A 26,152-nucleotide genomic window follows, 5' to 3' on the forward strand; every position below is an offset into this window, starting at 1 on the left:
ACTAAAGAACCACCTTTCAAATATGTATACTTCTGTTATATTTTGTGCAAGGATTTCTCATGTAATTCCTATATATTTCTGTCTTATAGAACTTCTTTAGGAACAGTTCAAATGAGAAGGAAAAAAAAAGCTGAAGTTCTTGACAGGCACTGGACTACATGTCAGTAATGCAGAAATGAATAAGATAAAAACTCTTCCTAACCCTTGAACTTGCCTTCTAGTGAGGAAGAACTATAAACAAGAAGAAGAGTAGAGAGCAATGGGTGGTGATAGGTGATATCAGGGGGTTATGTCGAATATTTGAAGCAGGGTGGCCTTCCAAAGAAGGGGTGTTTTATACCTGAAGAATGAGTAGGAGTTATGACATGAGATGGTGATAAAGTGTGGGAAGTGTAATGGCCAGCTTTATGTGTCAGCCTGGCTAGGCTGCAGTCCCCTTGTTCAATCAAATAGTAACCTAGGTGTTGCTAGTGAAGTCTTAGTGCTGCTTATTTGGCTCTCAATGGATGGAATCAAGAACACACTTTTTATCTAGGATAATTTCTCTTACTCAAGGAAGCTAATTTGGGGCTTAATCACATCCAGAAAATATCTTCACAGCAACACCTAGACTAGTGTTTGATTGAATAATTGGGGAGTGTATTCTTGGCATCTTGACTTGTAAAATAGACTGTCACTAAAGAGTTTAACAGGAATGAAATAAATATGTGCTATTATGAATATAATGTTAAATTTTCAAATCTTTATTGGATTCTTTTAAACTATAAGTCATTATTTTAGTTAAAATATAAGGATTAACTTAAGATTTATGTTGTCTTATTTATCTATTGATAATTGTTTAGTTTCTATAATATTTTTCTGAGCGATCTTGCTTTATTCATTAGATTCCTGAAGTTCAAAATAATAGAACAGGATTTATAACTCTTAACTATTAATGGAGAGTAAGAACGCAGTAGAACTTATCATGGGGGGGAGGGGTAGAACTTTTTCTTAATTCACTATATAAATCTTTACGTGTTGTTGTGTGTTAATCGCTCTGTCGTGTCCAACTCTTTGTAACCCAGGGACTATAGCCCGCCAGGCTTCTCTGCCCATGGAATTCTCCAGGCCAGAATACTGGAGTGGGTAGCCATTCCCAACCCAGGGATCAAACTTGGGTCTCCTGCATTGCAGGAGGATTCTTTGCCATCTGAACCACCAGGGAAGCCCATTAAGTTTCTAATTGTGTTAGCAAACCTTTCTGACATCCTAAAATTAATAAGCACATTAAAGTGAAAGTCAGTATTAATGAATTATAAACATGTTATTTACATAACCAGACTAATTGGCCAATTTTTATTATAAATTCAGATTATCGTAAACTTAGTATCTTTTATTTCACTATCTCATTTTATAAGAAAAAAAGATTTCATTGAGAGATAAAGTGCAGCTTGACTATAGCAGCTAGGACAGCCCTAGTATAGAGAAGATAATCCACAAATATTTTTTGAGCAAATTTTGAGAAATATAGTAAACTATCTTAAAGTCAGAGATCACACAGATGAAGAAATTAGGACAATAGACTATAAGAGAAAAATGAGATATGACTAGTCAGGATGCAATAAATACTGTATAGCTATAAGTAATGTTATCTTTGAACACAGGTGTTAGTGAAGACATCACGTAAGGCTTTATGGAGTCAGTAGCATTGATTTGGGAAGGTTTAATGTAGTGAAGAAACCGATACTGGTTATTCTAGGCAGAAGCTGTAGGTTGCACGTGGAATTATCTAATTTCCCCTTTTCTTAATTTAAATACAAACTCAAAAACACATTAAAAAATAGAAATCCTCCGTAATCTAGCATGTGAAAAATCCACTCCAAATAGAGGGAAAAAATTCCCCCTAAAGCTCTCTGATTCTTCTCCCCAAGGAGTATTTACTGTTAATATTTTTGAGCTTTGGCTTCTAGGCTTTGCCTTACACTTTTTCTTGTGATTTATTAATGCAGCCATCTACACACACACACACACACACACACACACACTGCTCTTTCTGCCCTCTCTCCTTTCATTCCTTCTTTTCTGTCTTCTTTAACAAGAGTTGCATCACTCTATACAGATTGGCTGAAATCTTGTTTTATTTGCCTAGTGAATAATGGATACCCTTTTAATTTAATACATACAAATTTGCCTCCTTATTTTTATTGATGAAATAGTGTTCTCCTGGATGGATATATCATTAATAATTATCTGATCATTCCTTAGTTTGTTGTGAAGTTGTTCTCAGACTCATTTAAATAGTTAATTTCAGCTGTATTTTGTTGCAATGTATCATTTATTTGTTTAAATAAACAATGCTGCAGTGAACATCTTTGTATACATTTATATTCTGATGCCCTTATGTCTGAAACAGGGATTCGAAGAAGTGGGATAACCTATTTGGGTGTATACATAGATTTAGTTTTTATTTGTATTTTCAAATACTCTCTACTGTGATACCAATTTACACTATAGCCAGTATGTGCAAATACACATTTCCTCAAAACCTCATCAATCATTCAGTATATTTTAGTTAATGTGATAAGCAAAAAGAAACTTACCATCATGCTTTACATTGCATTGATTAAATTATTTGAAGAAGGAAACAAACTTTTCTAAGATGGTGTATAGAACACATGACAAAGTAGAGACTGTAGGCAGGAAAACACTTAGGATTTTATGTTAGCAAAAGTCAGAAATAATAAAGGCTTAAACGGGGGCAGAAGGAGGTGCCTCTCTTTCACAGCTAAGTGCATGTCAAATAGCATGCTGACTTCATGTCACTATTAATAATGTATGGGGATTATTTGGAAATTATTTCCTTAAACGTAGAAAAAAAAGTTTTTTCTTTTAGAGTTAGAAATCATGCAGTACTTTCAAATTGTCCAATACACTTAAGGCATTATATATTCCACTACTTAAATTTAAATGATGTATCCATTAATATGTTACTTGTAATATAAGCCATAGTCTTTGTCTTTCAAAGGATATTTTAATCAAAATATTAAAAATAAGCTGAAGTCTCATTCAAATAGTTAATTCCAGTTGCCTTTTGTTGTAATATATCATGAATTATTTCTCTGATGGATGGGCAGCCAAATGCAGATAAAATTAGCTTTGCAGTCATTCATTTTAAATTGCTCTTGAATCATTTGGAAGTAAATTCCATTTCAAAAGACTATGCTCCAGGTCTCAGACAAAGAGATAATAGTCCTATATTTTATGATATAAGCAGTAATAGCTTAAGTCTTATGATTTAGAAATATAGAAACTTATGTATTAAGTTCATGAAAATTAAAGCTTAATATATAGCAATAAAACCAGAAACCTACAGCTTCCTAGATTGATGTTCGTAGCATAATATTTTCCTGTCAAAAATTAGGTGGAATGAAAGTCTATAAAAATAATAATGGTGCAAAGCTTTCTCTTCTTGTATATAAATGAAAATACAAAAGGCTATATGAGATAACAGAAAAGGAATACTGAGATTTACCTGATCTTGAAATGAAACTGTTAATATCATTGTTGAATAATGGTAGAAAGTGGAAAATTATATCATGTGTTAGGGAGGGTAAAATGAAAAATAATGTTAAATCTGAATCAAAAAGGCAGTGTATCTTTAAGTTAATACTGAACTCAACAAACAGAATAAAACCAAATTTGGAAATTTTTCTTTGTTCATTTGAATGAACTACATGTAGAAAAATTATTTAGCTATTTAATCAAGTCAATTTGTCCAAATAGTGTAATGTGGACAGTATCAGCATCTGGAATGTGCCTTTATATATAATGACTTAGGATAACTGTAGTGCGTTGTCAGAAATAGCTTCACAGTCTGAAGTTGCTATTCACAAATCGAGTTCCCATTATCTCCCTGAAGACTTCAGGAGGCGCTTTGGATATTTATATTAAGAAATAAAGTGGTAAGAGGATGCACTCACTGCTCTAGCTGGCAGAAAAATCAAATTGTTCTTTTATAGCTTCAACTTTTGCAGCATGACCTTAATACTACTATCAAAAAGCTGGCTTATTTGTGCAGTAAAATGAATTGCATGCTAGGAAATGATCTCAGTAAACAGCCTACCAGTTCAAGGTAGAATCTCAAACCTTGTTTATTATTCTCACGTACCTCTAGTGCCCTAAGAATGTTAACCTTGGTGTGGCAGGAATTTTATTTGTTTTGGATCAGGCCTTTGGATGGGCACTGAAGTCCATCGAAGGGAAAGCCAGCAACAGATACAATCACACACTTCCCCTTGAACACCACTGCAGACACACTTGCTTAGAGAATTGATCGGCAGCTGAGTTTCTCAGTCTGAAAAGCCATGTTTTCTTCTAGAAAAAATCTGATCACTATAAGAAGCTGGGAAATACCAGATAAGTTCTAAAGTGGATATCCACTAAGTATATCTAATTTTAATTCTCAGACTTCACATGATGTGAAACACTCAACTAAACGATGTTTATAGAGAGGGCCACCTTCATGGTCTGTGACCTGTGCTCTCACACAGCACCTATGCTTTGTTTAATACCCTGCTGTAAGCGTCTCTGAAGTCTTAATACATTTTTATACAAGGGATCCCCAAATTGTCATTCTGCACTGGGCCACACAAATTTGATAGCCAATCCAGTCTGTAGATTTTACTATTTTTATGACGCCTTATATTTGTAAATGAATTTGAGGCACTGTAAAGAGAAGACTCCTGAGAGTCCCTTGGACTGCAAGGAGATCCAACCAGTCCATTCTAAAGGAGATCAGTCCTGGGTGTTCTTTGGAAGGACTGATGCTAAAGTTGAAATTCCAGTACTCTGGCCACCTCATGCGAAGAGTTGATTCATTGGAAAAGATCCAGACGCTGGGAGGGACTGAGGGCAGGAAGAAAAGGGGATGACAGGGGAAGAGATGGCTGGATGGCATCACCGACTCGATGGACATGGGTTTGAGTGAACCCCGGGAGTTGGTGATGGACAGGGAGGCCTGGTGTGCTGCAATTCATGGGGTCGCAAAGAGTCAGACATGACTGAGAAACTGAACTGAACTGAACTGAACTGAAACTCTAAAATACCTTGTGGATCTGTTAAGAATGCTCAAAGTCACATTAGTGTGAGCCTTTTGTTGACCTTCTGTAAGTGCCTGATACTATGCTAGACTTATGGAAAATAACAACACAAACAGTAGACCCTGTCTTCAAAAAACTTTCATACTAGTGTTAAGAATTTGTTATATATTTCTGGCTTTGAAAATTGGGAATAGTTGGATAACTCTGGTTGCCAAAATTGGAAAGCAGATTTCTCCATATGTGAGAAGCAAATTTATAGTGTGAAGAGCTAAATGTTCATGAAAAGGTATTTGTAGGTGAACACTTGCAGATGATATTTTTTTCCTTATTGCACATGGTATTTGGAGATGATCACTTTTTCCTTGTTAAATGCATATAGATGTAAGCATACTGGATATTTAAATACTCAGCCATTTTTCTTTAGAAATCTTGATTGAAGAGAATTGACTTGCTTGATTTTTTTTTAATTACTCTAGTAAAAATAGAAGATAAAATTTCATTAAAAGGCAATTTATGTAATACCACTATATCTGGAAATCAATGCTGACACTTGCCATTTTTTGTCTAGAGCAAAGAAAGTTTTCTCTTAGCATGCTTAACCTAATGGTGGGAGAGCTGTTTTCTGGGCCATTTTCCACAGTTGGGCATGGTACCCAGGCCATCTGTTGTAAATGATCAAAGAAAGGGTTTCTCAACAGCAAGCCCACTGATAATCAGTACAGTTGTACTTTGTATTATCTGTTTCACTATGTATATCTTACTGACTCAGGGTCTTGAAAATTACCTTTATAAATGTCATTCTTACACCCGAATTAAGTACCAGAAGTGATGTGCCATATTGCCTGATGTGAATTAATCTAGGGCATGGACTTAAATACACTGTATCTGTAGCACAAGAAATATTAATAAACTAATATGCTGTGATTGGTTAAGGCATCTCTCTAGATTAAATTTAAGAATGGGTTCATACATAGACTAGAATGATGTATTAAAGAAACACTGGAGTTATGATGAAAACATTTTAAATGATAGAAATAATTTCTTAAAAAGTTAGATATTGTTATTTAACAGACACCTTGAAAAATTAATAATTTATGAAGCCTCAGACTCATAGAATTATTTCTCTTTCCTTGTAGTGATCATCTATGTTTTAAAATTCAAAATTTAGGAAATTCAAAATTAGTTTGTTCATACATTTTCTAAATGCATCAAATCATTACTGTTTTTTCCCTGCACTTAACAGAGCCCTGTTTGCCTTGAAAGCATATGTGTGACTTTTTCTTGGACTAGTCCATTAAGGTTCCCAGTGGTTTGCAACAAAATAATCAAATGAATTTTTTTTGAAATGACTAAAGCAGCTCATATCATTTTATCCACATTTGAACTTGACTGAAGTCAGAGATGAAGTGAAGAATGAAGAGATATATGTATTGGCTAGGCAGGGTAATCAATTCTTAATCCTTTTCTATCTTTCTGTGGGAGAAGGCAATGGCACCCCACTCCAGTACTCTTGCCTGGAAAATCCCATGGACGGAGGATCCTGGAAGGCTGAAGTCCATGGGGTCACTGAGGGTCGGACACGACTGAGCGACTTCACTTTCACTTTTCACTTTCATGCATTGGAGAAGGAATGGCAACCCACTCTAGTGTCTTTGCCTGGAGAATCCCAGGGAAGGGGGAGCCTGGTCGGCTGCCATCTATGGGGTCGCAGAGTTGGAGACGACTGAAGTGACTTAGCTTAGCTTAGCTTATCTTTCTGTAGGATGTAAACATGTAACTACGTTTGCTACATTACTGAATAAGGTAAGGTGGTATATAATCACCTGGTATCTTACAATCATCATTCCTTCTAAAGGAGCAAGTCTCATCTTCTAGAACAATGACTGAAAAAAAGGCTTTTTTACATTTTGCTTACTTGAATAAATATATTGTTATGGAATACATATACATGTTATAGTATAAATGTACACAAATAGTTAAAAATTTGAGTTACCCTCTGCCTTTGTGAGTAATAATTGAAAACAACAGTAACATTTTACAGAATTTGAGTCTTATATTTTGTGGCACTTTATTGATTATTGGCATGGTCCATCATTACATGTACCAGTAAGTGCTTCAGAAGAGAAAAACAACAAAAAATGGAATAAGGCCTTCAAGACATCAGCTTTGCGCTGATGGGTCTGTCAGTACCTCAGTTCCCTGTTCCTTTGCCTTTCTGAACTGTTTATTTAGGCACTCTTGAGTGTTCCTGCACATTGACTACATTAGCTGAAGTTGATGGAAATGAGGTTATTCTGTAGTAAGCTGACAGTCTGGGTCCTTGATGTCCAACAATTGAAAAACCAGAAATGATGCCCTGTCAGAAGAAAGTATATTAAGGAAGTAAAGTGAGAAAACAAGTTAGAGACGGAAAACGTTGTTTCCATTGCAGGGTCAGTCGTTTATAATTGTGGAGTGGTTTTGAAAGCTAGTTTTGTCTATGATGCAGGTAAAGCCAGTTTTGACTGCAGAACAAATTAGTAGAGACTAGATGTCATTACTAATTGACTGTGATCACATGACCCAGATGGAAAAGTCCCAGGCCAAGTTTCTTAGTGGACAAATGTTCCCTTTACCAATGGCTGTCTCCTCAGCCAGGGAAACAACTGAATAAGCCAGGAAATGACTTCCACGATAAAGTCTTAGCAATCAGTGTTTAACTACCAACACCATAATCAATATTTGCTGCTGAATATATGTGCTTTTTTTTTTTGAGCAAACCTAGGAAGATGGTGCGGAGAAGGCAATGGTACCCCACTCTAGTACTCTTGCCTGGAAAATCCCATGGACGGAGGAGCCTGGTAGGCTGTAGTCCATGGGGTCGCTAAGAGTCGGACACCACTGAGCGACTTCACTTTCACTTTTCACTTTCCTGCATTGGAGAAGGAAATGGCAACCCACTCCAGTGTTCTTGCCTGGAGAATCCCAGGGACGGGGGAGCCTGGTGGGCTGCCGTCTATGGGATCACACAGAGTCAGACACGACTGAAGTGACTTAGCAGTAGCAGTAGCAAGAAGATAGTGAAGGACAGGGAAGCCTGGTATGCTGCAGTTCATGGGGTCGTAAAGAGTGGGACATGACCTAGCGACTGAACAACGGCAATACATACTTTTAAAGAACTTGTAAAAACTTTTAATTTTGGCCTCAGAGTTTTAACTTACATATTAGCCTAGGGTGCTTAGTCAGTGTAGGAAGTTAATAATAGTTTTGTTCTCCACTATCCTTCATAAGAAGAAAATTATCAGGGCTAACTGAAATGTAGTGTATTAGATTCCTTTGTCTTTTGTGAAGTATAATAATAGGGTTTCTAAAGGCACTTTTATTAGTTTCTGTTTTTTATTTGGAATCATGCAGAAACCAAGTTAAAGGAAAATATACCTCAAATTGTGTAAGTATTTGTAACGGTCTTGGGGTTTTGTTTATTCAGTGGTATTGGAACAGCAAGGGAGGAGCAATATGTTTGATAAATTTCAGTGTATAAAAAAATGAGGCTTTTGTTCTTCATGTTAATACTCTAATATTATTAATATTCTAATGAGAATAAGTGTGACTAATCATATAACTTATGGTATTTGAGATACAGTTTCCAAATAAGACTAAACAGCATTTCTAAACTCTAGGTTTTACTGCAGAACTATTCATATTAACACTATTTGTTGACTTGATGTTATCATGTATATTTCCAGTGTTGAGAATAATTCTGAGTCAATAATAATTTATAAATAATAACTATAAATTAATAATTCAATAAATATTTTTGGTTAAGTGAATGAATATATCATGAAGTGGCATCTTTTGAAAATAATGACCGACTTCAATCTGAACTTAAAGATCTTTAACTCATATTTCTAGTATTTCTTTTAAGCTCCTTGCATAGGATTCAAGGCTTACCTAACAGCCAGATGGCTCAAGTGGAAAAGAATCTACCTGCCATCACAGGAGACATGGGTTTGATCCCTGGATCAGGAGGATCCCCTGAAGGAGGAAATGTCAACCCACTCCAGTATTCTTGCCTGGATAATCCCATAGACAGAGGAGCTTGGCTACAGTCTATGGGGTCATAAGGAGTGGTGTACAACTTAGCGATTGAATACACACACACACACACACACTTTATACTTTTCAAATAAGTTTTACTTATGAAGTTGCTCTTGGTTTTGTCAGCTCTCAAGGGTAACACTGTGTAGTGCGAGGGGTAGTGCTATGTTGGGAAGATCACAGTTTGTGAGAGAAACAAACCTCGGTTTTGATCTCAGTTCTGCAATTTATTACTTGTGTTCTCAGGGCAAGATAATTATCACCCTAGATATTGTATTTTGTCATGTGTAAAAATAAGAATAATCATCTAAATCCTTAAACAACTAGTCACTAGACCTAACATATTGCCTGTTTAATAACAGGCACTCAAATTACTTAATTAGATGATTTATGAATCATTATTGTTATCAAGCCAGGTTTGTTTTGCCCAATATACAGCAAGCCAAAATGCAGAGCTGCCTAGGTTTTCAGGAAAAAGGGCAGCTAAGTATAGGTATCAAGGAGCAAGTCTCAGAACCACCTCTCCAAAGGCAAGGGTTCAGAGTATTTATGCGTGCATGCTAAGTTGCTTCAGTTGTGTCCAACTCTTTGCGACCCTATGGACTGTAGCCCACCAGGCTCTTCTGTCCTTGGGATTTCCCAGGCAAGAATACTGGAGTGGGTTGTCATGCCCTTCTCCAGGGGATCTTTCTGACCCAAGGATCAAACCTTTGTCTCCAGCATCTCCTGCATTGGCAGGCGGGTTCTTTACCACCCACTAGCGCCATCTAGAGGTATCTATGAAGTAAAGAATAAAGAAGCAGGGTTGTCTAAGGCATGGGGAGTGTGGGGAGCTCAGGGAAAGGGGACTGGAAAAAGGTGCAGTTAATTGTTCTACACAGGTGTAAGTCAGCTCAGGCCTTTGTTTATTCAAAAATGAAGGCACTTAGCAGGATCTGAGGGTGGAGTTTTCAGCCCTTAGATGTCAAAATGTCATCCAGTGGACACTAGCACATGCCCAGTTGAAGGGTTGATGTTCCTATACCGTTCGACTCAAGCTAGACACAGCTGATTGCAAGTTCCTAGAAAATGATTCCTAAACATCTTATTGTTTAGGTGTGATGCCTCTTGAAGTACATGCAAGCCTTCTGTATACCTTGATTAAAGAAGGCAGGTGAAATGGATATGACTAATGATTGCCCACAGTTTTATTAATTTTGAACAAATAGCAAGTGAAAGGCAAATGGCTACAAAGTTCTAAACATTTTTCATTTTCTTGTTTTCCCAGATGACGACTTTTTTCATGAACTCCCAGAAACCTTTCCATCTGACCCACCTGAACCTCTGCCACATTTCCTTATTGAGCCTGAAGAAGCTTATATTGTGAAGAATAAGCCTGTGAACCTGTATTGTAAAGCCAGCCCTGCCACCCAGATCTACTTCAAGTGCAATAGTGAATGGGTTCATCAGAAGGACCACATAGTAGATGAGAGAGTAGATGAAACTTCTGGTGAGTTTTCCATTGCATTTGCACTGCTGTTTAGGATTCACTTACTACTTTGATGTGTTGTCATATTGTTCCTTCAGTTATTGAAATTGAAAGTACAATGATTATCCTTTGGTAAAAAAGTCTAAGGCCGTTTGGTTAAGATTTGGTGATATCATTCCCTGTATTGCAAAGTAAAATGTGATGAATAAATCTTGACTTGATTCCTGTTGAACCCCATAGAATTAAGGTATGGTTTATACTTAAGAGGGCTTCCTTGGTGGTCCAGATGGTAAAGAATCTGCCTGCAATGCGGGAGCCCTTGGTTCGATCCCTGGTTTGGGAAGATATCCTGGAGACTGGAATGGCTACCCACTTTGTTATTCTGGCCTGGAGAATTCCATAGACAGAGGAACCTGTGGCCTACAGTCCATGGGGTCACAAAGAGTCAGACACAACTGAGTGACTTTCACTTATACTTTATACTTAAGAAGATAAATAATGAGCATGAATAGACTGAATCATGGTAAGTAAATACCTTAGTGAAAGATGCCTTTGAATTTCACTTGTGTTTTCAAGTCTGGTTGTCAGGCCTAAATATCCTGGAATTGAGGAATGTTTTCAATTAAGGATAAATTGTACTTGTTTACCAACCCACTCCAGTATTCTTGCCTGGAGAATCCCGTGGACAGAGGAGCCTGGTGGACTGCTGCCCATAGGGTCACACAGAGTTGGACAGGACTGAAGCTCCTAGCAGCAGCAGCAGCAGTACTTGTTTACATGATTGTCAAGTATTAATTCCCATGCATCAGTTCAGTTCAGTTCAGTCACTCAGTCGTGTCCGACTCTTCGCGACCCCATGAATCGCAGCACGCCAGACCTCCCTGTCCATCACCAACTCCTGGAGTTCACTCAGACTCACGTCCATCGAGTCGGTGATGCCATCCAGCCATCTCATCCTCTGTCGTCCCCTTCTCCTCTTGCCCCCAATCCCTCCCAGCATCAGAGTCTTTTCCAATGAGTCAACTCTTCACATGAGGTGGCCAAAATACTGGAGTTTGAGCTTTAGCATCAGTCCTTCCAAAGAAATCCCAGGGCTGATCTCCTTCAGAAAGGACTGGTTGGTTCTCCATGCAGTCTAAGGGACTCTCAAGAGTCTTCTCCAGCACCACAGTTTAAAAGCATCAATTCTTCGGTGCTCAGCCTTCTTCACAGTCCAACTCTCACATCCATACATGACCACTGGAAAAACCATAGCCTTGACTAGACGGACCTTTGTTGGCAAAGTAATGTCTCTGCTTTTGAATATGCTATCTAGGTTGGTCATAACTTTCCTTCCAAGGAGTAAGCGTCTTTTAATTTCACGGCTGCAGTCACCATCTGCAGTGATTTTGGAGCCCCCAAAAATAAAGTCTGACACTGTTTACACTGTCCCCCCATCTATTTCCCATGACGTGATGGGACCAGATGCCATGATCTTCATTTTCTGAATGTTGAGCTTTAAGCCAACTTTTTCACTCTCCTCTTTCACTTTCATCAAGAGGCTTTTTAGTTCCTTGTCACTTTCTGCCATAAGGGTGGTGTCATCTGCATATCTGAGGTTATTGATATTTCTCCCGGCAATCTTGATTCCAGCTTGTGTTTCTTCCCATGCATAGTTTCCCCTTATATATTCTTAAACAATTTGTAAACACTGTAGATTCAAAATACTTGTATCTTTAACTTACATCTGAAGATGAATCCTAATTACGTAGCTCTTTGCTGAAGTTAAATTCAGAGTGACTGAGAAAAGTGATATTGTGGGTTCCACAAAGAAAAATAGTGAGTGTAGCCCCCATCTGGGTAGATCTTGATTAGAGTATATTTGCCTCTTACATTGTTAAAAATCCTGACTTTATTGCTTTGTAAATATCATTCTTAATAGCAAAATACTAAAGCCAAAGAGAGGATGGAGTAGACCTTAATAAACTGTAAGATTTACATTGGCTATAAAGGTAACTTTCTTGATAGAAATTTCTTATTCCACAATAGGTAACTTAAGAGAGTTGTAGAAACCCCTAGAGTTATTTCAAACTAGAAAATATGTATGTATTTCTACAGTGGTTCAAGAGTTTTTGCTCTCCAGTAGGGATAATAACAATCTGAATTTTCACATTCCTTCCAGATTTGTGATTTTTTAAATAATATTAAGACATACATTTTAATAATTAAGACTTTGTTGATCAATATTTCCGAACTAAATTGTGACAAATATGATAAAAGTGGAAGTATTTAAGTATCTTAATTTTCTTTCATAAATATCTCTATGTAACAAAATGAATACATGTTTTCAAAATTCGATTGTAATTAATTCGTATTTGTATCCAAAGGTTGGTTAATGAGGGGCAAGCAGTGACCAGCATTTGAAGGAAATCTTCGTTCAGTGTCTCTAACAATTAAGAGCTATTAGATGATTGAACATAGACCATGAGAAGCCTGAGAAGAGGCATCTTTAAAAAGAAGAAAAAGCTTGTGAGACATATACTTATATAACACAAATGGTCTTAGAAAATTAGGTGGCAGCTCCACATAATTGTCAGTTTGCAAGTCATATGCTCACTGCATGTAAGCTGATGATTGTAGAAATAACTGGGTATCCAGCTATATAGTCTCTTCCTTCAGGGAATTGGTCTATTACACCTCTTGGTCTAATTACTCAGTAAATAGCTCCACCAGATGTCTTCAAAATCTCAAGTGAATTGAGTTTTATTTGTTTCAGCCCATTTATTTGTAAAGATTTCAAACACACACATTTTAATAGTAAGAGGAAAAATAAAATCACAAAACTAAAATGAGAGTCATAAACATACTTAGGCTTTTCTTTACTAGATTAATGAATATGCTTTTATAGGAAGATTATAAATAAAAACAAAATTGCTGTGATACTGAACATGTCTAGCAGCCTCAAGCTCTCTTGGTTGTGTATGTGTTTATGTATATTTTTTTAAAAGGCAGTTCCTTTTCATAAAGCATTATATTTTTATCTCCACAGAAAATTAATTAATATTGCCTATACCAATGATTAGAAATACATCTTAAAGCAACTATAAATGAAAATACATGGTATGTTTTCATTCAAATTCAGGATGAGATAGATTAGAGCCAAGGAAAGATTTGGCAGCCTTAATAGTTGCATAGTCTTCATATTTGGAATGGAATGCTTTTTTGTTGTTTTTCCTTTTCATCCAAAACTATACAGGATAGCTAGCATCCAGGAGAATGCGTTACTTTTAAATATAGGAAAAAGAGAGAGAGACCCACAGATACTAGTATCTTTTGATATTGTTCTTAACATGATTTATGTGTGCATGCTCAGTTGTGTCCTGCTCTCTGTGACCGCGTGGACTGTAGCTTGCCAAGTTCATCTGTCCATGGGATTTCCAAGGCAAGAATACTGGAGTGGGTTGCCATTTCCTCTTCCAGAGGATCCCCATTCAAGGATCAAGCCCAAGTCTCTTGCTTCTCCTGCTTGGTAGGTGAATTCTTTACCACTGAGCCCCCTGGGTGGTCATTTGGTGTTGTTCTTAACATACTAGCCAATGCAATTAGGTAAGATAAATAACTAAATAGTTGAAAATGATCATTTGGACAAATATGATTTTGTAGATCTGGAAAACTTTTGCAGTTTCAAAGGAAAAATTGAAAACCATTAAGAAAATATAGAAAAGTGGCTGATAAAAGATATACATAACCCATCAACTTTTCTAAGTACAGTCAATTCAAATTATATTGAACTAAAATATATCATTTATAATAACAATGCAAAAATGTAGATACAAAACTATTAAAAATTTGGAGAATTTTAGAAAGAGTTTAAAATCCACTCAGAGACAAAAAAAAAAATAATAATAATACAATGACTTGAATCAAGTGGAAAGACACGTCTTGTTCCTAGATAAAAAGACAATAGTTTTAAATGTTTGCTATTTATAAATGAATCCATAAAGTCATCAGCATTGTGTGACAGATAATTTGTGAAAAGAGCTGGAAAAATTCTGAAATAGTAGCACAATAAAGAGATATCAGCTCTTTTTAACTGCGTCATAAGGCTAAAGAAATTTGATTTTAGCAGAGAATGAGACACACAGATTAATGGACACAAAATAGAAATCAGGAAATAAACATCTAAGGCATTTTATACTGTGATGGTGATCATTTCTAAATGCACAAGGTAGGAAGTTGGAAAAGTAAAATATAAATAATAAGTAAATAAATAAATAAAGCTTGAGTTCTAGCTCATTCTTTAGAATAAAATAAATTCTAGATGTTAGGGTTAACATCATTATCATTGTTGTCATTGCAGTCATCACCATCATCACTAGGAGAAAATTCTAGCAATTTATTTATTGGTTGTTTGGTTTCAGTGGTGATCAAAGCTTTTCTAATGAAGACAAAATCCAGAAGCCTTATATGAAAGCATTATTTTAGAAAAAATAAACCATTATTAAATTTACATAAAGCAAGAAAACCATAAAAACCAAGGGAGAGATATATACTAATCTAAGGGTTAATTTAATTAATATACTACTAGCTCTTAAAATCGGAGAAGGCAATGGCACCCCACTCTAGTACTCTTGCCTGGAAAATCCCATGGATGGAGGAGCCTGGTAGGCTGCAGTCCATGGGGTCCCTAAGAGTAGGACACGACTGAGCGACTTCACTTTCACTTTTCACTTTCATGCATTGGAGAAGGAAATGGCAACCCACTCCAGTGGTCTTGCCTGGAGAATCCCAGGGACGGGGGAGCCTGGTGGGCTGCCATCTATGGGGTCGCACACAGAGTCGGACACGACTGAAGCGACTTAGCAGCAGAATAGCAGCTCTTAAAATATTTTTAAGGAAATGATATGTATACCAATAAAATTGAGCCGAGTTTAAAGTCGGAGATGGAGGAAAAGAAGTGTAAGTGGTAAAGGCACATCTAAGAAAATGTTGTCACGATCAGAACAGTTGTTAGTGTACAGTGTGGATAACGGAGTGGGACAGGGATATTTCATACTTTGTTGATGAGGTTGCAAACTGACATAACCTTTTAGAAGACCAATTTGAAAATATCTGTCAACATCTAAATGTATATACCCTTTTACTCAGTAACTACAAATTGAGAAACTATCTAAAAATAAAATTCCTGATGAGCACAAAGGCTTGTATTCAGATTTGTCCATTGCGCCCTTGTTGAGGTTAGTATATCAAGGGCATCCATCTCTAGGATGGAATACTGCATTGCTTTGTAAAACAATGAGATTTGTACACATGTGAAGTGGTAGAAAATTCTATCAGATAAAATTTGAAGTGAAAACCAAAATATACAACATTGCATGCAATGTATGTCTTTCTTGTGTAAAAAGAGGATGCACATGTATTTGTCTACGTGTTAGGATTTTCTGGAGAAACATACAAGCAGTTGACATCTCAGAATTTGGCCCAGTAAGAGATTTTTTTTTTTATTGTTTGATTTTCATTCAATCCTCTGAATGTGTTATCTTCATGATAGATAATAAAATCTGAATTTAAAAGGCCCAAACTGCTTTATTGCACTCTTTCCCTGTTATCATAAATCTGCAACCTATACACTACTGGGAGTAGAGACATTTGTAGTCCTCCTTATATTAGAGCTCTTTGTTTTTCATCGCTTTGCTCTTTCAGAACATTGAATGAAATTGAATTGCATGCTTCAAACTTGAGGGGTTTTCCTCTGAAGTTAGTTTCATCTGCAACTTTGGTGCCCAGCATTTTAATATAGTTTGAGTATTGTTTTGTTATGTGCCTTAGTGATTATTCATATTAGAATGCATTGAATTAATGGATATTAGAATACATAGAATTAATGTAAGAATACATTGTCTTGAAATATATTAGATATCCGAGAAATTTTCTAGGCATTTAAAAAATCAAACTGATTCTCAGATGGCAGGACAGAGAGAAGTCATTGCAAACAAATTTGTTTTTTGTAGGTATCTCCTCCTTAGGATGGCTTCCGTGGTAGCTCAGTGGTAAAGAACCTGCCTGCCAAGGAAGGAGACATGGGTTTTGGTCTCTGGGTCAGGCAGATCCCCTGGAGAAGGAAATGGAAACCCACTCACTATTCTTGCCTGGAGAATCCCATGGACAGAGAAGCCTGATGGGCTGCAGTCCATGGGGTTGCAAAAGAATTGGACACTACTTAGTGACTCAACAACGGCAACAACTACCTTGGGATAATGATACCTGAAATCAAATACATTGGAAATCAGATGTATTGCCTTGTAACTAAGAAAAGCCAACTGTATTCAGTGAGATCTCCACCAGAGGTACATTTTAATTGAAAAACTACAAAATAATTTTTTAAAAAAAGCAAAAGTTTCCCTCCAACTGAAATTCTTTCTTTGAAATTACTAAAATATTAAATATGCTGAATTGCTCTGAAATATTAAGTAAATGGTTATATATATTCACTGAGCAAAACTATTCCATAGATAATAAAATGCCCTGATTAAAGATCATTCATTACTGTTAGTGTTTGCTTTTCCATCATTTAAATCACATTTCATTTCTTGCAAATACGTAATAAAAGAAACAGAAAAGTGGAAAGCAGAATGTATTAGGCGATTTAGAAATTTTGAATGTTGAGAAGCTCTTGATAATACAATAATAAGCATCCATGTTCCTTTAGGATTCCAAAGAATCTTGATCTGCTCAAAATTTTATGGTTACATTTTTATGAAAAGCTGAGGCTTGTCTGCTTGGTTTTTATTTACTTGAAACCTTTTCAATCCTTGTTTCCATGGTACCTAAGATTCACCATTGGAAAGTAAACATTTCCCCTCTATGAAGAAGCAAGGGAGTTTAGAAAACGTCCATTGGTTTGAAAATTTAGTAAGCTTTAGGTTTTCCCTTTTCATCCATAATTATTCTCTCATTAGCAGAATATTACCAATAGGACCAACATGACAGCAATGCAAAGAATTTCAAGCTTTATACTGAATTCCATGAATTATGTCTTTAGTCATCACAGCAATCTTTTTTTTTTTGTAATTTTTAAACTTTACGTAATTGTATTAGTTTCGCGAAATATCAAAATGAATCCGCCACAAGTATACATGTGTTCCCCATCCTGAACCCTCCTCCTCCCTCCCCATACCATCCCTCTGGGTCGTCCCAGTGCACTAGCCCCAAGCATCCAGTATCATGCATCGAACCTGGACTGGCATCTCGTTTCTTACATGATATTTTACATGTTTCAATGCCATTCTCCCAAATCTTCCCACCCTCTCCCTCTCCCACAGAGTCCATAAGACTGTTCTATACATCAGTGTCTCTTTTGCTGTCTTGTACACAGGGTTATTGTTACCATCTTTCTAAATTCCATATATATGCGTTAGTATACTGTATTGGTGTTTTTCCTTCTGGCTTACTTCACTCTGTATAATAGGCTCCAGTTTCATCCACCTCATTAGAACTGATTCAAATGTATTCTTTTTAATGGCTGAGTAATACTCCATTGTGTATATGTACCACTGCTTTCTTATCCATTCATCTGCTGATGGACATCTAAGTTGCTTCCATGTCCTGGCTATTATAAACAGTGCTGCGATGAACAATGGGGTACACGTGTCTCTTTCCCTTCTGGTTTCCTCAGTGTGTATGCCCAGCAGTGGGATTGCTGGATCATAAGCAATCTTATGATATAACTTTGGGATTCTCCTTTTGCATATGAGAAAACTGAGGCTCAGCAGGATAAAGAAACAAATTTGCCCAGTTGTATAGCTAAGAGGTGAAAGTCAAGATATGAACTAGGTTCAGTTCAGTTCAGTTGCTCAGTTACGTCTGACTCTTTGCAACCCCATTATCGCAGCACGCCAGGCTTCCCTGTCCATCACAAACTCCCAGAGATCACCCAAACTCATGTGCATCAAATCAGTGATGCCATCCAGCCATCTCATCCTCTGTTGTCCCCTTCTCCTCCTTCCCCCAATCCCTCCAAGCATCAGGGTCTTTTCCAATGAGTCAACTCTTCGCATCAGGTGGCCAAAGTATTAGAGTTTCAGCCTCAGCATCAGTCCTTCCAATGAACACCCAGGACTGGTCTCCTTTAGGATGGACTGGTTGGATCTCCTTGTAGTCCAAGGGACTCTCAAGGGTCTTCTCCAACAACACAGTTCAAAAGCATCAATTCCTCAGCGCTCAGCTTTCTTCACAGTCCAACTCTCACATCCATACATGACTACTGGAAAAACCATAGCCTTGACTAGACGGACCTTTGTTGGCAAAGTAATATATCTGCTTTTTAATATGCTAACTAGGTTGGTCATAACTTTCCTTCCAAGGAGTAAGCATCTTTTAATTTCATGGCTGCAGTCACCATCTGCAGTGATTTGGGAGCCCAAAAAAAGAAAGTCTGACACTGCTTTCACTGTTTTCCCATCTATTTCCCATGAAGTGATGAGACCAGATGCCATGATCTTAGTTTTCTGAATGTTGAGTTTTAAGCCAACATTTTCACTCTCCTCTTTCACTTTCATTAAGAGGTTTTTTAGTTCCTCTTCACTTTCTACCATAAGGGTGGTGTCATCAGCATATCTGAGGTTATTGATATTTCTCCCGGCAATCTTGATTCCAGCTTGTGCTTCTTCCAGCCCAGTGTTTCTCATTATGTACTCTGCATAGAAGTTAAATAAGCAGGGTGACAATATACAGCCTTGACGTACTCCTTTTCCTATTTGGAACCAGTCTGTTGTTCCATGTCCAGTTCTAACTGTTGGCTTCCTCACCTGCATACAGATTTTTCAAGAGGCAGATCAGGTGGTCTGGTATTCCCATCTCTTTCAGAATTTTTTCACAGTTTATTGTGGTCCACACAGTCAAAGGCTTTGGCAGAGTCAATAAAGCAGAAATAGATGTTTTTCTGGAACTCTCTTGCTTTTTCAATGACCCAGCAGATGTTGGCAATTTGATCTCTGGTTTCTCTACCTTTTCTAAATCCAGCTTGAACATCAGGAAGTTCACAGTTCACGTACTGCTGAAGCCTGGCTTGGAGAATTTTGAGCATTACTTTTCTAGCGTGTGAGACGAGTGCAATTGTTCAGTAGTTTGAGCATTCTTTGGCGTTGCCTTTCTTTGAGATTGGAATTAAAACTGACCTTTTCCAGTCCTGTGGCCACTGCTGAGTTTTCCAAATTTGCTGGCATAGGGAGTGCAGCACTTTAATAGCATCATCTTTCAGGATTTGAAATAACTCAACTGGAATTCCATCACCTCCACTATCTTTGTTCATAGTGATGCTATCTAAGGCCCACTTGACTTCACATTCCAGGATGTCTGGCTCTAGGTGAGTGATCACACCATCGTGATTATCTGGGTCATGAATATCTTTTTTGTACAGTTCTTCTATGTATTCTTGCCACCTCTTCTTAATATCTTCTGCTTCTGTTAGGTCCATACCATTTCTGTCCTTTATCGAGCCCATCTTTGCATGAAATGTTCCCTTGGTATCTCTAAGTTTCTTGAAGAGATCTCTAATCTTTCCCATTCTGTTGTTTTCCTCTATTTCTTTGCATGGATCGCTGAGGAAGGCTTTCTTATCTCTCCTTGCTATTCTTTGGAACTCTACATTCAAATGGGAATATCTTTCCTTTTCTCCTTTGCTTTTTGCTTGTCTTCTTTTCACAGCTATTTGTAAGGGCTCCCCAGGCAGCCATTTTGCTTTTTTGCATTTCTTTTCCATGGGGATGGTCTTGATCCCTGTCTCCTGTACAATGTCACAAACCTCTGTCCATAGTTCATCAGGCACTCTATCAGATCTAGTCCCTTAAATCTATTTCTCACTTCCACTGTATAATCATAAGGGTTTTGATTTAGGTCATACCTGAATGGTCTAGTGGTTTTCCCTACTTTCTTCGATTGAAGTATGAATTTGGCAATAAGGAGTTCATGATCTGAGCCACAGTCAGTTCCCGGTCTTTTTTTTGCTGACTGTATAGAGCTTCTCCATCTTTGGCTGCAAAGAATATAATCAATCAGATTTCGGTGTTGACCATCTGGTGATGTCCATGTGTAGAGTCCTCTCTTGTGTTGTTGGAAGCCTTTGCCCTGCTTCATTCTGTATTCCAAGGCCAAATTTGCCTGTTACTCCAGGTGTTTCTTGACTTCCTACTTTTGCATTCCAGTCCCCTATAATGAAAAGGACATTTTTGGGGGGTGTTAGTTCTAAAAGTTCTCGTAGGTCTTCATAGAACCATTCAACTTCAACTTCTTCAGCGTTACTGGTTGGGGCATAGGCTTGGATCACCGTGATATTGAATGGTTTGTCTTGGAAATGAACAGAGATTATTCTTTCATTTTTGAGATTGCATCCAAGTACTGCATTTTGGACTCTTTTGTTGACCATGATGGCTACTCCATTTCTTCTAAGGGATTCCTGTCCACAGTAGTAGATATAATGGTCATCTGAGTTAAAGTCACCTATTCCAGCCCATTTTAGTTCACTGATTCCTAGAACGTTGATGTTCACTCTTGCCATCTCCTGTTTGACCACCTCCAATTTGCCTTGATTCATGGACCTGACATTCCAGGTTCCTATGCAATATTGCTCTTTACAGCCTCAGACCTTGCTTCTATCACCAGTCGTATCCACAACTGGGTATTGTTTTTGCTGTGGCTCCATCCCTTCCTTCTTTCTGGAGTTATTTCTCCACTGATCTCCTGTAGCATATTGGGCACCTACCGACCTGGGGAGTTCCTCTTTCAGTATCCTATCATTTTGCCTTTTCATACTGTTCATGGGGTTCTCAAGGCAAGAATACTGAAGTGGTTTGCCATTCCCTTCTCCAGTGGACCACATTCTGTCAGACCTTTCCACCATGACCGTCCATCTTGGGTGGCCCCACACAGCATGGCTTAGTTTCATTGAGTTAGACAAGGCTGTGGTCCATGTGATCAGATTAGCTAGTTTTCTGTGATTATGGTTTCAGTGTGTCTGCCCTCTGATGCCCTCTCGCAACACCTACTGTCTTACTTGGGTTTTTCTTAATTTGGACATGGGGTATCTCTTCATGGCTGCTCCAGCAGAGCACAGCCGCTGCTCCTTACCTTGGACGAGGTTGCCCCTCCTGACCTTGAACATGGAGTAGCTCCTGTTGGCCCTTCTGTGCCTGGGCAGCTGCTGCTCCTTGGACATGGGGTTGCTCCTCTCAGCCTGATATGAACTCAATTCAGTTCAGTTCAGTTGCTCAGTCGTGTCCAACTCTTTGCAACCCCATGAGTCGCAGCATGCCAGGCCTCCCTGTCCATCACCAACTCCCAGAGTTCACTCAGACTCACGTCCATTGAGTCGGTGATGCCATCCAGCCATCTCATCCTCTGTCGTCCCCTTCTCCTCCTGCCCCCAACCCCTCCCAGCATCAGAGTCTTCACCAATGAGTCAACATCAGGTCTCTTTAATTCCAAAATTTTTGTTCTTGGCCCTGTACTCAGTGCCTCCCTGAATACTTCTGCAGCTTTGTACACAGAACTAAGTTAAAGAAAAAAAAAGATCTATGTAAAACAATTATCCATTTTCTCAGGAAAGAAAATCTGGTTCTCAGTGTCAGCTAAACATTTGTCTTTCTTGCTTTTCATCTCCCTTCTTGTTTGTGTCAACTTTTTCATATGTGGCCCTTTGTGGTTCTTTAGTATTCAAGATGGTGCTTAGGATTTGATTATTTTTATTTGTGAAGGTGTTTAACATTTGGCCAAATAGCAAAAAATAGAAAGAATTTCAGTTGGTGAGCAAAAGATGAGCCCCTTTTTTTAACAGGAAGAAAAAGAAGTTGATAAAGAGAAACTACACATGGACACAAATTTAAGTGAATTACCTTTACTCAAAATACAGCTTTCAGAAAACATACTGTGCTCACTCAGGTCCCGCAAGAGTGGCACAGCTGAGAATTCTTTCTCCTTTTTTATGCTTATTTTAGTTACCTCTTTTTTGCATTCCATCAGCAAGAACAGAAATCTCAACTTCACCCCTCACTCCAGCAGCCAAAGTGATCATTACAAAGCAGTTCATTCCTCCTCAGAATTCTCCCCAAAACATCCTTCTGGTTTTAATTCTTGCTGCTACTCCCCTAGTAGAGTCTTTAATTATATACATCTTAGATTATTTAGATAGCCTCCTACACCTTCTTGGTGTTAGCCTTTTTCCTCAGCAATCCATTCCCAAGCTAGTTATAGGCCTAAAGAATAGGCCCAAGTGTTTATCTCATTTCATTTTTGTACATGTATGTCTTTCCTTTGTCCATGGATAAAGCATATCCTCCTTGCTCCTGTATTCAAAAGCTTTAGTACAGTCTGTTCCTAATCAAACTTCATAGCCTTATTTTAATAGTTTCTCCCCCACCACATGCCCTGCCTACTAGGTCAGTTTGGTTTTTCCTCTTAAACTGTGTTCAGTAAACCACTAGTGTCTTGTAAGTGCCATTTGAGAAAAAGAAAACAAAAATAAACAAAAAGCTCGCAGTCAAATAATTTAGGAAACACTGCAATAATCATATTCCCCTTTTGGAGAAAATAGAAAGAATATTTGCATGTAGAAGTCCCAGTAAAGCTCTGAAGTGGAAAAACATTTTCTAACCTCATATTATTTGGTAGCTTAACTCTTTTTCTCAGAATCTCTGTTAAAATATCTCTGTTAAATCTCTGTTAAAATGAAAAGGGACTTCCCTGGTGGTCCAGTGGTTAAGAATCCACCATGCAATGCACAGGATGTGGGTTCAATCCTTGGTTGGGGAACTAAGATCCCACATGCCACAGAGCAACTAAGCCCGCGCTCCAACTGAGCCTACGCCTCACAACTAGAGAGTCCGTGTGCCGCAAGGAAAGCTCCTGCATGATGCAACTAAGACCTGACACAGCAAACTAAAATAAATACATAAGTGTTTTTTAAAATATCAAAGAACTTAATGTCAGACTAGGGCATGATTTAGAAAATGCAGCTCATACATTTTCAAAGGGAAATTATGTAGAATTTGTTTATAATTTTACTAAATCAGTCCAAACATTCTACATGTTTGTGCCTTAGGATCATAGAAGCTTTATTTCAGTGAGAGTAAATTCAGTGAATTACTGGTATGCTTCTCAATAAGTCATACTAAAGTGAATGTTGTCAGATTTCTGTTATCATGACTTAATGGTCCTACTTATATTATATGGAACTTTAGGAAATAAGTCTGGTCACCTCCTGGCCTACTCCTAATTTTGAATATTTGAAATGGACAGTTACCACTTTTCCTTCCCCAAATTCTCTGTCCTCTTCAGTCTAAACATTATGAGCTGAAGAGTAAGCTCCATGAATTCAGGGGTTATGTCTATCTTTTTTGCTATTCTAGTTCCATGCTTAACTTTGTTAGGTACTTAATAGGTGCTCAATACCCGGAGAAGACAATGGCACCCCACTCCAGTGCTCTTGCCTGGAAAATCCCATGGATGGAGGAGCCTGGTAGGCTGCAGTCCATGGGGTCGCTGAGGGTCGGACATGACTGAGCGACTTCACTTTCACTTTTCACTTTCATGCATTGGAGGCGGAAATGGCAACCCACTCCAGCGTTCTTGCCTGGAGAATCCCAGGGACAGGGGAGCCTGGTGGGCTGCCATCTATGGGGTCGCACAGAGTCGGACATGACTGAAGTGACTTGGCAGCAGCAGCAGCAGCAGGTGCTCAATAAATACCTGTTGTGTGAAATAGTCTTTCTTTATACCGTACTTTGGGCTTCCCAGGTGGCACTGCTGCTGCTAAGTTGCATCAGTCGTGTCCGACTCTGTGCTATAGCCCATGGGGTTGCAAAACGTCAGAGACAACTGAAGCGCCTTACGTAACCGGTACTTTTCCACCATACCGTAATGGGTACGGTACCCATTCCACCTCTGTTAAAATCCTACTCATTCTTAAAGAAGTATCTCTAAAGTAATATCATAGATGAGTGTTTCTATAAAACCCCAAGTCATAGCATACACATGTCCACACTTCACTTATTTTTGCTTCCATTTGCATTATACTCATAAATGTAAATGTATATTAGGGTAAACCATATAAAGTTATCAATATTCCTTTAGAGGTACAAAATAGCAGTTTCTTATAATTCAATATCATATATTACTTATGATATATTTATATACTCACATAAATATGAATATGTATATATATAATCTCTGTTTTTACAGCTGGATTAGAATGGTATGGTAGGGCCTATTTTGTAAAGCTTTGTCTTTTATAAAGTTTATAATACATGGCATTAACATAGAAGATGACGAATAAAAGCTTGTTCTGTGGGATTGTAGCCATTAATCTTACTAAATTTGGGTAACTGAAATGTAGTGAGACATACTGATGATGTTTTTATTTGGAATACTTCATGAATAGACAATCTGAGACATGCATAAAGCATAATCTTTGGTAACAGTAGTGTGATTACTCTTATATATGGAATATGACTTTATATATGTAGTGTGATTATTCATGTATGTAGTGTGACTACTCTTATATGTAATGTGACTTTACACATTAAATACACATATCAAATCAATTGTTATTCTCTGTATAAAATAATTATTCTAAACTTAGTTCTCATATGCTGGGAAAGACTGAAGGCAGGAGAAGAAGAGGGTGATAGAGGATGAGATGGTTGGTTGGATGGCATCACTGACTCAGTGGACATGAGTTTGAGCAAGCTTTGGGAGTTGGTGATGGACAGGGAAGCCTGGGGTGCTGCAGTCCGTGGACTCAGAGTCAGACACAACTGAGTGATTGACCTGACTGAACTGAGTTCTCATTAACAGAGTGAATATTTTCTAAAGGAAGTTAGGTGGACTTTGTTTAAATTTTGGTAAATGATGCATGTAATTTGGACGCCCTATTTGAATTTTATTCCAAATTTTTAAATTCTATTCAGTGGAAATATTGCCTTTACAAGAATAGAGCTTTTAAATTTTTAATATGTTTGTCAATGAAAATAAATGATTCTAAAATATGACTCAATTGTTTGTTATTTGATTTCCTTCTCAGAGGTCCTTCTCTTAACACTGGAAACTAACAATTTTTCTTTTTGGTATGAGACCAGCCCCAAAATAAAAATAGAAAATTGGCAAGAATCCATGTAGTACATTGAGGCTTTTCCACCGAGTCAGTCTGATAACTTGGCGAGAAAGTAGTTACCAGTTAGTGATAACAGAGTAGTAATTATCCCCAAATATATAGTTTCTCTTATTCTTCTTTTGTTACTGATCACAATAGATTTATCTTAATTTCACATTGACATTGTCTTTAAACACCTGGATTCATGTGGCCAACATAATCCCAGCTGCACTTACAAAAGTTGGTTGATCAGAGTTCCAGAACTTGGATTTTGTTGCTTCATTTTGTTCTAGCATGAAAATAGTCTTGGCTGAGTGGATCATGGAAAAAGCAAGAGAGTTCCAGAAAAACATCTGTTTCTGCTTTATTGACTATGCCAAAGCCTTTGACTGTGTGGATCACAATAAA

General features: G+C 37.7%; 1 protein-coding gene across 2 annotated transcripts in view; it reads left to right on the plus strand.

The window, feature by feature from the left end:
* Positions 1 to 26,152, plus strand: part of UNC5C (unc-5 netrin receptor C) — a 431,180-nt gene that overhangs the window by 223,699 nt on the left and 181,329 nt on the right. For both annotated transcript variants that reach the window (XM_070372113.1, XM_070372114.1), the window contains exon 2: positions 10,423 to 10,644. In XM_070372113.1, the coding sequence (XP_070228214.1) occupies positions 10,423 to 10,644 (222 nt within the window). The remainder of the gene's footprint in view (positions 1 to 10,422; positions 10,645 to 26,152) is intronic.

This window comes from Bos mutus, chromosome 6, assembly GCF_027580195.1.
Source record: "Bos mutus isolate GX-2022 chromosome 6, NWIPB_WYAK_1.1, whole genome shotgun sequence".
NCBI lineage: Eukaryota > Metazoa > Chordata > Mammalia > Artiodactyla > Bovidae > Bos > Bos mutus.